A 16,240-nucleotide genomic window follows, 5' to 3' on the forward strand; every position below is an offset into this window, starting at 1 on the left:
TAAATGCTGCCATTCTACCTTTTTCTAAACTAATAAAAATGATATTTTCATATGGTTCAAGCTAATAGTTGCTTTAGCTAAATAAGAAAAGCATAAAATTGTAAAGTTATATTTTTATTTTTAAATTAAAGATTCGAAACTCGAGTTTCTGCATAAGCTGATGGGTAACATATGATTAATTACTTTACCTGGCTGCACAATGCTTTGAACTGGTAAGTCAAATGAACACGTCCCAGGCCGCACTAAGAAAACCACGCAAGCAGCCAAAGACCTTCATCTGTTTCTGCAGCAGTGCCCTGTTAGTGAGCAAGTAGACAAGGAAGAAGAATCATGAGCTTGTCCTATAAGAGTTTGACAAAATAGGTTTTAACTTGGCAACAAACTCTGAGCTTGCTAAAGGTCAAAACCTGGAGTTGGCACTCATGTCTTACCGAACTCGCTTATCTAGATGTTTCAAAAACAACTTACGATGTGCCCTACTTATCAAACGGCAAGTCAAAAAACAAGGAACATTTGTGTTGCTCTGCTCATTCCGGTTTAGTTGTGCTGCTCTTGGACTGGCAGCTAATATGTGGAAACTGGGTTGCAGGGTTATTCTAAAGCAGCCAAGTGAACCTCACACAGACCAGAGTAAGAATGGGGCTTTCAGGGATGTCCTGAACTCTAGCAAATGTGGCACCAGAGGCATTCCAGATATCTATAACATGAGCTGATGGATCCAATTCACAGGGAGCCATCATGAGCAGAAGGGAGCCTGAATGTGGTAGAGGTGATGGGTTTTCAAAAACTGTCGACTAGGCCAGCAGCAGTAGCTCATGGCTATAATTCCAGCACTTTGGGAGGCCAGGGTGGGAGGATTGCTTGAGCCAAGGAGTTTGAGACCAGCCTGGGCAACACAGCAAAAACCTGTCTCTACTAATAATATAAAAATGAGCCTGGTGTGGTGGTGTGTGCCTGTAGTCCCAGCTATTCAGGAGGCTGAAGTGGGAGGATCACTTAAGCCTGGCAAGTCAAGGCTGTAGTGAGCCTTGATTCTGCCACTGCACTCCAGCTTGGACAACGGGAGTGTGTCTCAAAAAAAAGAGAAAAAATTTAAAAAAAAGCTATGGACTGGTGAGAGAATGAACCCAGCAAGGTCTGAGGAGGACAGGTGAGTTAAGTGCACAGGGAGGAGAACATCATGGACCTGAAGATGCAGCACCCTGGGCAGCAGGTGATATCAAGAGAATGTTTCCTCAATTATTTCCATATTCCCAATGTAACCGTGGTGTCCTGAAAAACATGGGTAAATACCTTTAAGTGAGATTCATTTAAATGAGATAATACTATATGTGATCTATTACAGGTATTTAGTTAATTCCCTTCTTATAAAAGTAAGAGTTAGTGATAGATATTTCATGTTGGTATATCTGTTTTATTGCATATATGTGTGTGCAGGTATATCTAGATATCTACATCAGCAGACTATCAGAATTGTGGATGTCAATTACTGTCTCTTTTTCAAATTACACTAATTTAGGGATATGTTTTATGTACATTTTAAACTGATACCTGTTGATAACAGTATATCAAGAGGTATCAGCAAGAATTATCAGTTTGATATACTCTGTTATATCAATAGTATTTTTCAAATAGTACTCACTTTTTAACTATTTGATATATGAAAGAGTGGTTGGTATACAAGTAATTGAGTGGCATGCAAGTAATTGAGAGCGTTTTATGAACAAATCCAGTTACTATTCCCAGTACGAGTTTCAAATATTTTCTGTAGCATAATGTTTTACTTCTTGTTTGAAGGTTAGCAAATTCAAGGACTGATTTTACCTGGTTGATTTCTGCTAGCAAACACGAATCTCCTACTAATTTTTGGAAATGAAATGCAGGACTAAATTGGCCAAAAAAAGTAGTAGTAGTTGTTTTTTTTTAAACTCTCTTTAACTTATTAAATGGACTAGGTTTAAATAAAATCAATAAAGTAATAAAGTAAAATGTAGCAATTTTATTTCTTGAAACAAAGTTTTTTAAGGCTGGTACAACGCTATTATCAGATAAGATCTGAAGAAATAAAATCTTTTAATCTTCAACTTGAACCTGTATTTTCTGTATTATCTTTATTTATAATGATGAAAACAAAAAGCTTTATCATTTTTAACTGAGGCAATAGCCCACCTCAGAAATATTCTTATCTTATTTTTCCTTTCAACTCTTATTTTAAGTTCCAGGGTACATGTGTAGGATGTACAGGTTTGTTACGTAGGTAAACATGTGCCATGGTGGTTCACAACACAGATCAACCCATCACCTTGGCATTAAGCCCAGAGACCCTTAACTATTCTTCCTGATGCTTTCCCTCCCTGCACCCCACCCCACCCCCGACAGTCCTCAGTGTTGGTTGTTCCCTGCCACATGTTCATGTGTTCTCATTGTTCACCTCCTTCTTATAAGTGAGAACATGCAGCATTTGGTTTTCTGTTCCTGGATTAGTTTGCTGAGGATAATGGCTTCCAGCTTCATCCATGTCCCTGCAAAGGACATGATCTTGTTCCTTTTTATGGCTGCATAGTATTCCATGGCGTCTTTGTACCACATTTGAAGAAATAAAATCTTAAGAACATTATTTGAAAGGACATTTTCTGTAATAAAATTATAAGGGAAGCATTTTCTGCAAGAAAGTCATAAGAGAAGGGGCTGCTGGCTTCCCAGTCCCCCAAACTGTAAGAACTACAGTTATAGGAATATTATAATGGTAGCTGATTATATGAGTGTATGTTTGTATATATGTGGAAAAAGTAGAGGATTTGAGAAAAAACACTTTAAACTCTTTCATCAGTAGACAGGCTCTGGGATTGGAGAGGAATCATGTTGGCTTGATTATGCTTCTAGGCTGATATCCTGTATCAACCAATAAAAACTTTTTGTGTGTGTGCCTGCTGTGGAATTGAACTGTGTTAGGTGCTGAAGGTTGATATAAAAATTAAAACAAACAAGAATCAAGGTCTTGTCTTCAAAGACTACATGGCCTAGCTGAAGATACCACATAGGTAGGCAGAGCAAAACAGTTGTCAACTATTTTGTCATTAAATGACAAGACCCAAATGAGTAGTTTTGGGGCAAAAGTCAGAGGATGCAGAACTGAAGTCTTCATGGAAGAGATGGGAATTGGCAGGTGGTAATTATGACAACCAGCAAAGCAGCGAAGACACCACAAAGAAGTGGTTTAGAAAAAGCAGCAGAGGTGGAAAAGCCCATGACGATCTTCTGGGTTTGGTGGGAAGATCACAAGAGTGAATGAGATGGTCCCCACAAGAAGTAATATGAGCCTGGGAAGACATTCTTGTGTCAATTATGGAGGATTGAGAGTGTCAGGCTAAGGAGTTTTAATCTTCTTCCTGTAGGCCATGGGGAAACATTGAACACTTTTGGAGAAGAGATCACCAGAATGAAAGTAATGGTTTAGAAAAATTATTCTAGTGGGGGTGGAGAGGAGGGATAGAATTGTGAGAATCTAATGACAAAGATACCTGGAAAAAAATTTCCAGGAATAATCAAGAGAGTCAATTAGATGGGCATGGTGGGAAAAATAAAGACATATCAAAAATGATTTTCAGATTTGAATTTGGGTCACCAGTAGTAGACTATAGAACCACACAAATTCTGTCAAGTTCAAAGAAAAGTGATGCTATTAATGAAGATCCCTGAAGTGAGTGATCAGCATGTCCCAAAGGTCTCTGAGAAGCAAGAGGGCTTGACAAAGAGCCCCAAGGGCTCTGAAAGGGATGATGCAGCTTCAGACCATTCAATACAGTAGTCGTTTAACACATGGCCACATGTAACTATTGACTTAAAATCTCCCTAGTCAAACTGAGATATGCTGTAAGTATAAGCTACTTATCAGATTTGAGCATCAGAATGAAAAAGAAAACATGAAAGTTCTCATTAATAACAGTTAAATATTGGTTGCATGGCAAAATGTTATTTGGATGTATTGGGTTAAATATATATGCTACCAAAATTAATTTTGCCTTAAAATTTTGTTTCTTATATAGCTACTAGAAAATATGCATTCACATTATATTTCTATTGGACATTGCTGATCTAGACCTTCACAGTAAAGCCCACTAATATAGCATAATAAAGCACAGTTAAACATACACACTCACACACATTTCATAGGTAAATGCATTTTTACTCCATCCATTTAGTCTGAAGTCTTTTAAAATGTGCCTTGCATTTTGTGAGTGTATTTCTGAATTTTGTGAGCAGGGTATATTGTAGAGATCCATTTGTTTATTTTATCCAAAAACTTAGGTTATTCCATCTTATTGAACATTTGGCTGTTTTTTTCAACCAGCAGATGATGCTACAGCTGATGGTCGCAAAACTTACACTCTAACTGATTACTTAAAAAATACTTACAGATTGAAGTTATATTCCTTACGATGGATTTCAGGTAAGAATTTTTGGGGGTAGGGCAGAATTTTATGCTTAACGTTCATTCTAGTTAAGTTGAGATGTGGGGTGCTTGTTTTTAATGGCACTGAGAAGAGGTAATCCTTGTTTTTAAACACCTCTATAGAAAGTTTTTCTTTCTTTTTTACTTAAAGTGCAAAGGGAGAAAGACTGACTGAAAGAAACACAAGTATTTCTATGACATGTATAATAAAACATTAAATATGAATTGAAACCTTGACAATAATGATGGAAAAATGAATGAATGTTAGTATAATATCATTCATGTTTTCTCAACTTAGAAATGCCTATTTGGTATTTGTGAACTAAATCTTAAATTGTATTCGATAATTTTCAGCTTATAAAGATGTTTAATAACAACTTGAAATTTTGATCTGGTTGTTTTCTCTCTTTAGATCATGAATATCTCTACAAACAAGAAAATAATGTCTTGCTATTCAATGCTGAATATGGAAACAGCTCAGTTTTCTTGGAGAATAGTACATTTGTATGTTTAATCCGTAATTAATTTGCACATAGAATTCTGGGGATTTTTTTCATTACCTTTCAAATCATGAGTACTGTCATTTCTCAGCCTGTTGGACTCTTTCTGCAGCATATGGAAAAGTGGATCTTTCTCTCCTTCTTGAAATGCTCCCTGCCTTGGCTACTTTTTAGTCTCCTTTGATGATTCCCCTACTCTCCCTATATTTTTAAATGTAAGTGCTCCTTGAGGCTCCGTCTCCACTTGCCTCCCTCTTCACTTTGCATGCTCTCCTTTAGTGAATTTCATGCAACCCCACAGCATTACTGCTTTCGTCTCTGGCTTGACTTTTAACACTAACACACATTTAACACTAACCTTCTCCCAGATCTAAATTTTAATTTCTAGCAGGCTGCTGGCTCCTATATGTGGATTTTAAACTAAAAATCCCAAGCAAAACTGGTTATGTTTCCTCCACTGTCCTAGCACACTGAAAGCATCTTATACCTTTTCATGAGTTCCCAATATTGGTAAAAGTTACTTAACTCTCTTTCAAGTTACTTACGCTAGAAACCTCAGAATCATCATTGATTCATCTGTCATCCCCATAGTTAGTGACAACAAAACCTGTCAATTCTCCCTCTGCATGTCAGGTATCTCACAGTTACCATTTCCACTGGACAGTCCTTGCTCAAACACTTGTTTAATATTGTGGTAGTGAGTGCTCTAACCTGTGTCCCTATCTGCATTCTGTAGACCAGACCACTGCACTCCCCACACCCAGGCTGATACCAGCCCTCTGCTCTTCCCTCTCATTTCAGCCACTGTGTCTCTCACCAGAGAATCTTTGTAAAAGACAGATATGATTTGATCACTTTCATATGCAAAAAAATAGGTCTAGCTCCACATCTTATATTTAGGTCCCATCTACTTTTCTAATTTGTTGTTCTCTCACCTTCCACTGTGTCTGATACCCACTCCCCCAAACTATATTCAGTTTACACATGACCCTTAAAGAGTCTCTAAAAATGCATGTCCTTTCCCATGCCTGGCTTTTTCTCACACTGTTCCCACTGTTGAGAACGCTCTCTTTTCGCACTCTTGTGGCCATCTTTTCTCGGTTAGGATTAATCCTTCCCTTTCTGGCTAACACTGGTCACCACCCACCTTCATCGTGGTCATGTGTTTCAGTGAATATGCCACCTTTGCTAGACTGGGAACTCCCAAAGCACAAGCCACATGTCTAGAACAGTACCCCCTATGAAGTAAGTGCACAATGATGGCAGTGAAATTGACTTGTTCAATTTTTCTTTGTTCTTCTTGTTTGACAGGATGAGTTTGGACATTCTATAAATGATTATTCAGTATCTCCTGATGGGGAGTTTATTCTTTTGGAATACAACTATGTGAAGGTAAAAGAAATGCTTTCATACTGTAACATTTAAATAATCCAAGAGCATGGTATGTTATAACTGATTTCAAGTGTATTAACACTTGAAATTCAAGTGTTTTAAGATTAACACCTAAGTAATGTAGGTAGTAGGCACTAAAACTCATTAATTCAGAATCAGAGTCATTCTTATTCTTAAAGACAAGTCCAATGTTTTAAAAGAAATTCATTTTTAGTGCTTTCAAATACTAAAAAGCAAAGTTAATATTATATCGTACTAATATATACTAATAACATAAGTCAATAAAAATGTGTACTACACACTTATGTTTATGTGTCTGCTTTGTACACCTAATGACAGAACCCTATATTTCCTTTGTCACAGCTTTATGTATAGTACGACCCTCTGTAAATATGTACTTTTAAAAGAGTTAAAGTCAGTCCCAGCTACTTGGGAAGGGAGGCTGAAGCAGGAGGATCGCTTGAGCCCAGGAGTTGGAAGCTACAGTTAGCTATGCTGTGCCACTGATTGATAGTCTAGGCAACAGAGTGAGATTCTCTCTCTCTCTCTCTCTCTGTGTGTGTGTGTGTGTGTGTGTGTATGTGTGTGTGAGAGAGAGAGAGAGAGAGGAAGAAAGAAAGAAAGAAAAAAAAGAAAAGAAAAAGAGAAAAAGAAGAAAGAAAGAAGGAAGGGAGGGAGGGAGGGAGGGAGGGAGGAAGGAAGGAAGGAAGGAAGGAAGGAAGGAAGGAAGGAAGGAAGGAAGGAAGGAAGGAAGGAAGTTTGGTTAAACTTTCCATCCTCCAGAGAAGGTTCTGCAAGATGGCCCAGACCACCTCCCAACCTTCTGGCCCCACCATATACAAAGTATTCTAAGGAGGAGAGCCTCGCCACCAATCATAAAGAATCCACCGATAGCACTCAGTTTCCCCCAGTCACCCAGCCCAACTCCAAATCCTCACACATTCAGGAAAGGTTGCAGTTTCATCACACACCCTCTTCATGTTTAGGATGGATGTACATCACACTAGCTTTAATTGTAGCTTTTTGGTTACTCATGGATTTGACAACAGTTGTTCAATTATAGGAAATTTTGAGACATGTAGGGAAGATTAAAAACTTGTAGAGATACCCTGTATTGCAAGCAAAATACAAAGGGTAAGGATTCCCACCCTGATCTTTTTTTTTTTTTTTTTTTTTTGTAAGATAAATAATATTGAGGACGCACCAACACACACACCAACACCGCCGTACTCAGGCCAAGCAAACCATTCACTTACTGCACTGACCATCTCAGGATGGTTACTCTCAATCATAATATTTACTCTGGATTTTCTGGGCTGGGCTCATTTTCCTGGACATGAAGACTCTATGCTCTGCTAAACTTAACTGTAAGCGAATCAGAATCCTGTACCAACTTTAATGCATCTGTTTCCAGTTAATGGATTATTTGTTTAATTAAGTGTTTCTTATCGCTATCTATGGAATACATTTACTTGATTTACTTGAGAAACTTTTAAAAATACCCAGTGTCCAGTACAATCCCCAGATCAGTAAATGGATGTTTCTGGGGTAATGCCAGAATCATTAATTTTTTTTTTGCTTTTTTTGAGACAAGGTCTTATTCTGTCACTCAGGCTAGAGTGCAGTGGTCTGATCATGGCTCATGACAGCCTCAATCTTTTGGGCTTGAGTGATCCTCCTACCTCAGCCTCCTGAGTAGCTGAGACTACAGGTGTGCACCACTATGCCTTGCTAATTTTCAATTTTTTTTTTTTTAGAGATAGGGTCTTACTATGTTTTTCAGGCTGGTCTCAAACTCTTGGCCTCAAATGATCCTTCCATCTCAGTTTCCCCAAGTGCTAGGATTACAGCCATGAGCCACTGTGCCTGGCAAGCATCAGTATATTTTTAACTGCCATAGGTGATTGTAATGGCAAGCAGGGTTGAGAATCGCTGAATAACAGTTGTCCATGTTAAGGACTAACACATGAAGGTAAGGTAGAAACACAAAGGTAATACCAGCTCACCTTACTATATAGCCAAGTTAAACAAATGCCATTTGATGTGCACCAATGCGTGTATTCCACTGGTGGTCCTTAGTTGGAGATTTGTATTTGTTGCATCACTGGAGTTTACCTGTGTATTTAACTGCTTTTGCTTTTTTGACTCTGTCGCCTTTCCCCTGCCATCTATGCTTCAGACAGTATCCAAAGTACTACTTTTTTTCTTTTTGAGATGGAGTCTCACTCTGTCACCCAGGCTGGAGTTCAATTGTGGGTCTAGGCTCACCACAACCTCTGTCTCCTGTGTTCAAGTGATTCTATGGCCTCCTACTCTGAGTAGCTGGGATTACAGGCATCACCACCACCCCCAACTAATTTTTGTATTTTTAGTAGAGATGGGGTTTCACCATGTTGGTCAGGTTAGTCTTGAACTCCTGACCTCATGATCCATCCACCTCAGCTTCCCAAAGTACTAGGATTACAGGCGTGAGCCACCATGCCTGGCATACTACTTTTAAATTCTAAATTAGTTTATGCCAAACCTATGCTACCTCCAGTGGCTTCCCATCACACTTGAAATAAAATTCCAGCTCTAACCCTGGCATCCTGAGGCTTATGTGATTGGAGCCCAGTCTGCCCAGCTGAACACATCCCCTACCTGCTTCTCCTGCACTCAGCATGCTTAGCCAGTGCTTCTCACCTCAGCTGCACCTTAGGATCACTTGAGGAGCTTTTGAAAAAACACAGATATCTATGGCCTACTCCAAAGCAACTAACTAACCCAGCATAGCTGTGGGTCTCCTGGAGATTCCATGATGCTGAGTTGAGAACCCCTAAGTGCACAGCACTTTCTTTTTCTCAAGCATCGCCCTCATTCCCATCTAAGGGCCAAAGTACTGGCTATTCCTTCCTTATGGAAGCCTCCCCATCATCATATAGTTCTCTCTCTTTAACTCAGGTCCAGATTTGTTGGGTCACTTAGCATTGCCCTCTGCCACACGCTTCCACCCACACCCCACAAATCTGTCTCTGTCATGTTAACCCACTGTAGTTTCATCATATTTTGTGATATTTTGTCATTGATTTCTTTGCTTGTTTTTTGTCTGCCATATTTGGTATGGCAGCTAGTTTCCCTGTTTAGTCACTGCAACACCTCTGTGCCTAGGACAGTGTCACATAGCACATGCTAAACATCATTGTTAAATGAATACATGTTTTATTGCAAAGTGCTGAATTATAAGGCTATTTGAAGTGGGGATCTATATCTTCAACTTTTTTATTTTTTATTTTCACTTCCAAGAGTGTCCAATAGAATTTTCTGTACAGCATATATATTTTGACTGAGTGACTCTTAAGAAACAGATCTAGAAGAAAGGAAAGTCTAATTTGATTATATTTCCTTGGAGGTCTATCCTTCACTGATTTTTAGATTCTACTACGTGATTTCTCCATGACTGAGTTAGTGCATCTAGAATGACTAATTATCACTTTTAAGTTGTGGCTACAAATAAATAAGTGAGTGAGTGAATGAGTGAATAAGTATCCCCACAGTCTGTTATGAATGTTCTCTTAACATCTCTGCTCATTGCCTAGTGCACTGGAGATACTGATAATAGTAGTGTCATTGATTCCATGTCGACAATGTTCCAGAACCCTGCTAAGTGCTTCCCATGCATTCTCATGCATCTAGATTGTTGCTGGCATTATTCTCATTTGTCAAAAAGGAAAATTGAAGCTTAGAAAGAAACTTGCTTCATATTACACAGTGAAACCCTGAATCCAAGTTAGAAGACTCCAAAGCTTTGTGCTCTTAAATGTGATTTTTTCTATCTTTGCATTCAGCTTCTCTTTGCTATGACACTCTTTCTCTGTCACTCTCTATCACTAACCACAACCAAAGAATCATCTTTTCCATAATTCTCTCTGCCTCCCCAAGGCCTAATTTATGATTCCTGCCTCTCCCATCCACCTCCATTATATCTCTAGACACAACCAATTATTATTCTTTTATTGTAGTTTACTGTTTCATATCTTGCATTCCACTATAGCTCCTCCAGGGGAGGGGCCTTGTGTTATCCAGTGATACCTGATAAATGATACCTACCAGTGGTTATAGACTAAACAGAATAATGAACCAGTTTCAAAAGATACTGAACATCATGGGTTTTCTTTTACAACCTGTGATAGTTTGCCATGATGAATGATCTCAGTTTATCTTAATATTTTTAGCTTGTACCACACCTTTTGGCTTTAGTGAATATTTTGCTTCAGGTTGCCCAGAAACAAGCATGGGGTGTGTCAAAATAATCCAAGATTCAGGAAAGGAATGTATGACTTGTGAAAAGCAGAACTTAACAAGTATTTGTGGACATGAGTGCACAGGAGGATGAGAAGTGATAAGTAGTTAAGGTTAGGAACTCTGACTTCTTGTCTCAGTTCTACTATAATATACCTGGATATCCTTGGAATATCTGTTTAATTCATCTCATCCCCATTGGTACAATTTGAATTTTACTGTAATTTGGTGTATTTCTTGAACACTCACTATGTGGCTTGCACTAGAATAGACTCCAGGCATCCAAAGATAAATAAGATACAATTTCTTACCTCTAGGAGTATGGTAAAGAAGGCAGACATATAGACAAGTAACTTCTTTGAAAATATCTTAAATTTATATATGCATCTATATTCAGACATAATTTTTCATAAATGCAAATATGTGATCATATACATTTTTATCTTCAGTCTTATTTTTTCCCTTTTTCACTTGGCTCTCTAAAGTCTAATGTATATTTCTCCATATTTTTATATTTTTCTTCTTGTTCATATAACTCTATGAAAATATATAGGAATGTTTTTAGTTATTACTTGGTCTATAAAAATAAATTCCTATACTTTTTGGTAAATTGTGTTTCTCACTCAATGATACCATGTGAAACTCCTTCCAAGTCATCTGGTTAGCTCTGATTCATTTTTTTTTAATCAATATAACTTTATTTTTCAGAACAGCTTTAGGTTTATAAAAAATAAGCAGAGAGTTCCCATATACTCCCTTGTCCTCCCTCCCCCACTTTTCCCGATTTTTAATGTCTTGCATTAGTGTGGTCCATTTGTTATAATTGATGAGCTAATATTAATACATCATTATTAATTCAAGTTTATAGTTTACACTAGGTTGACTCTTTGTGGGTTTTGGCAAATACGTGGCACATATCTACCATTATAGTGGTGAATTCTGACAAATCTATGGCTCTTGAGAAACGTATGATACCACCCATCTCTTTACTGTCTCCATAGTTTTACCATTTCCAGAAAGCCCTATTGTTGGACTCATATAAGATGTAACCTGACCACATTGGCTTATTTCACTTAGCAATATGTATTTGAGATTTATCCATGTCTTTTTGTGGCTTAATAGCTCATTCTTCTTATCACTAAATAAGTTTCCATTATATGGATCTACTACAGTTTGTTTATCCACTCATCTGTTGAATGACATCTTAGTTGCCTCCCAGTTTTGACAATTATGAATAAAGCTGCTACAAACATTTGTGTATAGATTTTTGTTTAGGAATAAATTCTCAACTCATTTGAACAAATAACAAGGAGTTTGCTGGTAAAGTTATTTTGCCTTGGTGTTTTCTCTTTGTAAAGCTTCTTATTTCTGGATTCAATTTGTTTATTAGATATAAGACTATTCAGCATTATTTTCTTTTTGAGAAATTATTTTTTGAGAATTTTTTTTTCCTTTTCTCTAATTTTTAAAATGTATTAGCAAAAAATGTTTATAATAGTCTCTTATGATCTTTTAATGTCTGTGGATATCCCATTTTTCCTTTCTGATAGCAGTCATTTGTACTGTTTTACACATAAGTTTTACTACATTTGCGATTTTACTAGTCTTTTCAATGAATTGAGTTCTGGCTTTGTTGATTTTTCTCTATTGTGTGTTTTCTATTTTATCAGTGCTTTTACTTTTATTTCATTTGATTACTTTGGATTTAGTTTGATTTCCTTTTTTAAAAAAAGTATTTATTTTCCTATGCTTCTGCAGTCACTGAAAGTTTGACTTTCATCCCTAGCTTCTTGAGATGGTTGTTAAAATATTGATGATATATGTATTTTAATTTTAATGTATCTTGCCAGGGGTTTTCAAAAAATTTATAACACTTTACATTTCATCATCAGTGTATGAAGTTAAACATTTCTTCACATCACCATCAGCAATAGCATTATATATCTTTTAAATCTTTTGCCAATAAGATAGGTGAAAAGTGAAAATTTACATTTTCCTAAGTAGGCAATCTTAGCATTCTATGGTGAGTGCTAGCAATAACATTTGTACAAAATGACATTTTTGGTGCACTGTGGTCCTGGGAAAGCTCCTTGGAGGAGGTGGTGCCAGAGCTAGGTTGTAGATGAGGTCTAGAGGAGTTTGTACTAGAAGATCTCCAGGATACTTTTGAATCCCAAAATTATAGGAGGAAATTACAAGATATGATAATACGTGAGAATTATACAACCATATATTACCAAATCTATCATCTTGGTCTCCTACAGTGAGTGGCCAAATTATCAAGAATCACAGAAGCCTGAAATGTCTGTTTTCTTTCATAGCAATGGAGGCATTCCTACACAGCTTCATATGACATTTATGATTTAAAAAAAAGGTCAGTGACTTCCCAATAAAATCTATTAGGCTTTTCTAGTGTCATTTTTTTAAGGAAACCCCAATATGAGTTATTCTTTTTAGTAATGTTTCCTTTCATCTTTTTTTCCAGGCAGCTGATTAGAGAAGAGAGGATTCCAAACAACACACAGTGGATCACATGGTCACCAATGGGTCATAAATTGGTTAGTGAGTCTCTCCTGTTGTCAGAAAAATATTGGCTCAAATTTTTCATAGGCGGAAGTTACTAACCCTGATACAAAGCAGACATCTTAGGAACAATACTTCATTATAGAATATAGTGTTATTGCCCAAGATAATATTTTACTAGCTTAACAAACTAAATGCAATTCCTGAAAGTTCCCATAGGGAATATTTATTCACTGGGAAAATACGTATCAAATTCTTAAGTTCTAGTTATCTATTGTACTTAGATATTTTCTGAGTCACACCTGCTTTCTGCTAGTTCTGTGTTCTCTGTTACTATGGATATATCTTTACGTTCTATAGTGCTAGGAGAATCTGAGAAGTCCAAAAGAATCTTAACAAGTAGATCTAATGTTTATCTGCCACTATGCTTCTGTCTTCTAGAATGTAACTACCTTTCCTTTACTCACTCTTCCAATATACAAGAAATATACAAGCATATATTATCCTGTAGAAGTGGTTAGTCTTCTAGGTTTTCTCATATACTTTAGCATTCAAATACTGGTAGTTCTGTGCTTCTTATATTTAACACATTATTAGTGTTTTTAGAATTATTCTGGAATTATAGGCTGTGCATTTGTAATTTAAGAATGAGAGGGAGTAAAGGACTCTTGCTGTTTGAATTGAATATTTAACTATGATAAGCCTTACATTTGCAACTGATACGTGTTTCTAAAACTCCAGGATAAAATATAACATGTTATTATTGATGCCAATTCTTGTTTTTTACCTTCTAGGCATATGTTTGGAACAATGACATTTATGTTAAAATTGAACCAAATTTACCAAGTCACAGAATCACATGGACTGGGAAAGAAGATGCAATATATAATGGAATAACTGACTGGGTTTATGAAGGTAGAAACCTTCAAGCTTTTTCAAATCAGAAAATCTACAAGGTTTTAAAATAGTTAAACATTTCTTTTAAAATTGGGAAATTTAAATGAGCTTTGAAATAAGTTGCATTGTTTAAAATGTCATCAAATTTCTCTTAGAACTCACAGCACCAGGTGTCTTCTAGACCAAGAATTTAACTATTCCTAGCACTCCTCTGTCCTCATTGTCTGACAATACTCCTCTTGTCTCTGGTTTATTGATACAAAGGGCTTTACTGTGTAGGTAGACATCTTCTGCCTTTACTGGGACGTAAAAGCCTCCAGATTGACATCAGATATTTCTCTAACTAGGCCTAACTAGCCCAGAATTTACTAAGGAAAGCTAAATAGTCCCATCATATTGAGAAGATGACAAAATAACATCTGCAGATTGGAGAATACAGGGGAAGAAAATGACTATTTTATAGAGAATTTGTATTTATTTAAACTTGGACAAACTATGATTTCCTGTTTTTAGGAATGAAAAAGCAATTAGAAAGGCTTGGGAAAAAATGACTAATAAAACTTAAAAAGTTAAAAAGGAATATTCTCCCTTTTAGAATGCAGAGTTTTAGAAACTATTAGAAACACATTTTAGAAATATAGAAAATGTTAGAAAAACAATTTTTATGTCTGTATTTGCCAGGATAAAAGACACTTAGAGGCTGTTCCAAACTGTTCACAAGGTTTCCTCATACTTATTAGAAAGACTCATCTGTATTTTATCGTATTATTTTTTTCTTCTTTGTAGTTTAAAAAAATAGTTTTTCTTTATGACAATTTTCATTCTTACCAAGTCCAAGTCAAGTTTAATTGACTCATAACAACAACAACAAATCACATTAAAAGAAAGATAAATTTTTATGTCCTACAAGTAAGTGCTTGACTAAAACTTACAATGAAATTTACTATCACTAGCTATTTAGAGATTCTGGAACACTTGGACAGCACAATCCAGCCTCCAGGATCATTGACAAGTGTGGCCTCTTTCCAAAGCTATGACCCTCCCTCAGAAACAGCTGGTGTTCTGGAAGATAAGATGGCAGCTAGCACTATCATTCTTTCTAAAGTGGATAATCGCTGAAGAGAGTCTTTTGCATGACTAGGCCATTCGCATGCAGAAAAACAGCTTCACAGCTTGAACTTAGGGCTGTCTAATATCTTCAGTTCCTAGAAGGAAATTATTACATTGTCAATATAGAAAAATACGTTCTGCATTCCAAATAGCCACTAATTCAAGACAAAGATCACTACCTGCTACTTATACTTACAAGTAATTCTAAAACCCAAAATCTAACTCTGATGATATTGATTTTATGTCATTGCAGCAGCATTAGAGACCAGAATCAATGGGTAAAAGTCACAAAGAATGAGAAGTCAACTCAGTGTATGAACAAGTTCTTAATATAATAGAAACTACGACTTGGAGTCATAAGGGCTGGGTTCTAGTTCTTGTTTCAGGCAATTCACTCAATCTCTTCATGCCTCAGTTTCCTTCTCTGTGAAATGAGCTATGAATCCTCACCCAGAGATCATTGTGAAGATGAAATTGATACGTTTTGTAAACTCTAAATTGCTACATGACTGTGTATAGCTCAATGATATAAATATGAGGCAGTCAAAGGAAGAATAGGCTGCCTAACCCAGTAGTAGGTTTTCTGTTACTAGAAATACTAAAATAGAGGCAGGAAAGGGCAGTATACCACCGAGATGAAAAGAATGAGTTAAAGGAGATTTGGGTTGATTTTTGATTCTACCAATTCTTAGCCATGTGTTCCTAGACAAATTTCTTATCTTCCTCAAGCTTGTCTCACTTTGTTTATCAATGCAATGGGTTACTGTGAGCATTAACTGAGATGTCAATTGCTTATCAATGTCTGACACACAGTAAGCACTCATCGAATGCCAGCTGCTCATCACAATAATTATTATTACATTTTATTGCAGTAATTATTTTTGCTGTTATTTTTGTTGTTGAAAAAGAGCATTTGGAAATAACTCGTAAAGAGGTATCAGGCTTCTGAAAACTGGTTAGAATTCATGATTTCCCAACCCTAAGAGTCTAGTTTCTATGCTTTTGCTTTTACATTTACACTTACATGAGATTTGTGGAATAACAAAGAGTCTCCACCCAGTCTACTTAACTCCTCCATTGCCAGTTG

The 16,240-nt window shown here is 36.6% G+C and overlaps 1 protein-coding gene across 2 annotated transcripts in view; it reads left to right on the top strand.

Annotated features, from left to right (window-relative positions):
- The window catches only part of DPP4 (dipeptidyl peptidase 4), an 82,498-nt gene that overhangs the window by 22,679 nt on the left and 43,579 nt on the right, over window positions 1–16,240 (top strand). Inside the window, exons 3-8 of one of the 2 annotated variants that reach the window (XM_002749392.6) lie at window positions 4,352–4,450; window positions 4,866–4,957; window positions 6,265–6,345; window positions 12,945–12,997; window positions 13,109–13,181; window positions 13,941–14,061. In XM_002749392.6, coding sequence (XP_002749438.1) covers window positions 4,352–4,450; window positions 4,866–4,957; window positions 6,265–6,345; window positions 12,945–12,997; window positions 13,109–13,181; window positions 13,941–14,061 — 519 coding nt within the window. The remainder of the gene's footprint in view (window positions 1–4,351; window positions 4,451–4,865; window positions 4,958–6,264; window positions 6,346–12,944; window positions 12,998–13,108; window positions 13,182–13,940; window positions 14,062–16,240) is intronic. The other variant, XM_017973435.4, reaches the window with a different exon arrangement.

The sequence above is a fragment of the Callithrix jacchus genome, chromosome 6 (assembly GCF_049354715.1).
Source record: "Callithrix jacchus isolate 240 chromosome 6, calJac240_pri, whole genome shotgun sequence".
NCBI lineage: Eukaryota > Metazoa > Chordata > Mammalia > Primates > Cebidae > Callithrix > Callithrix jacchus.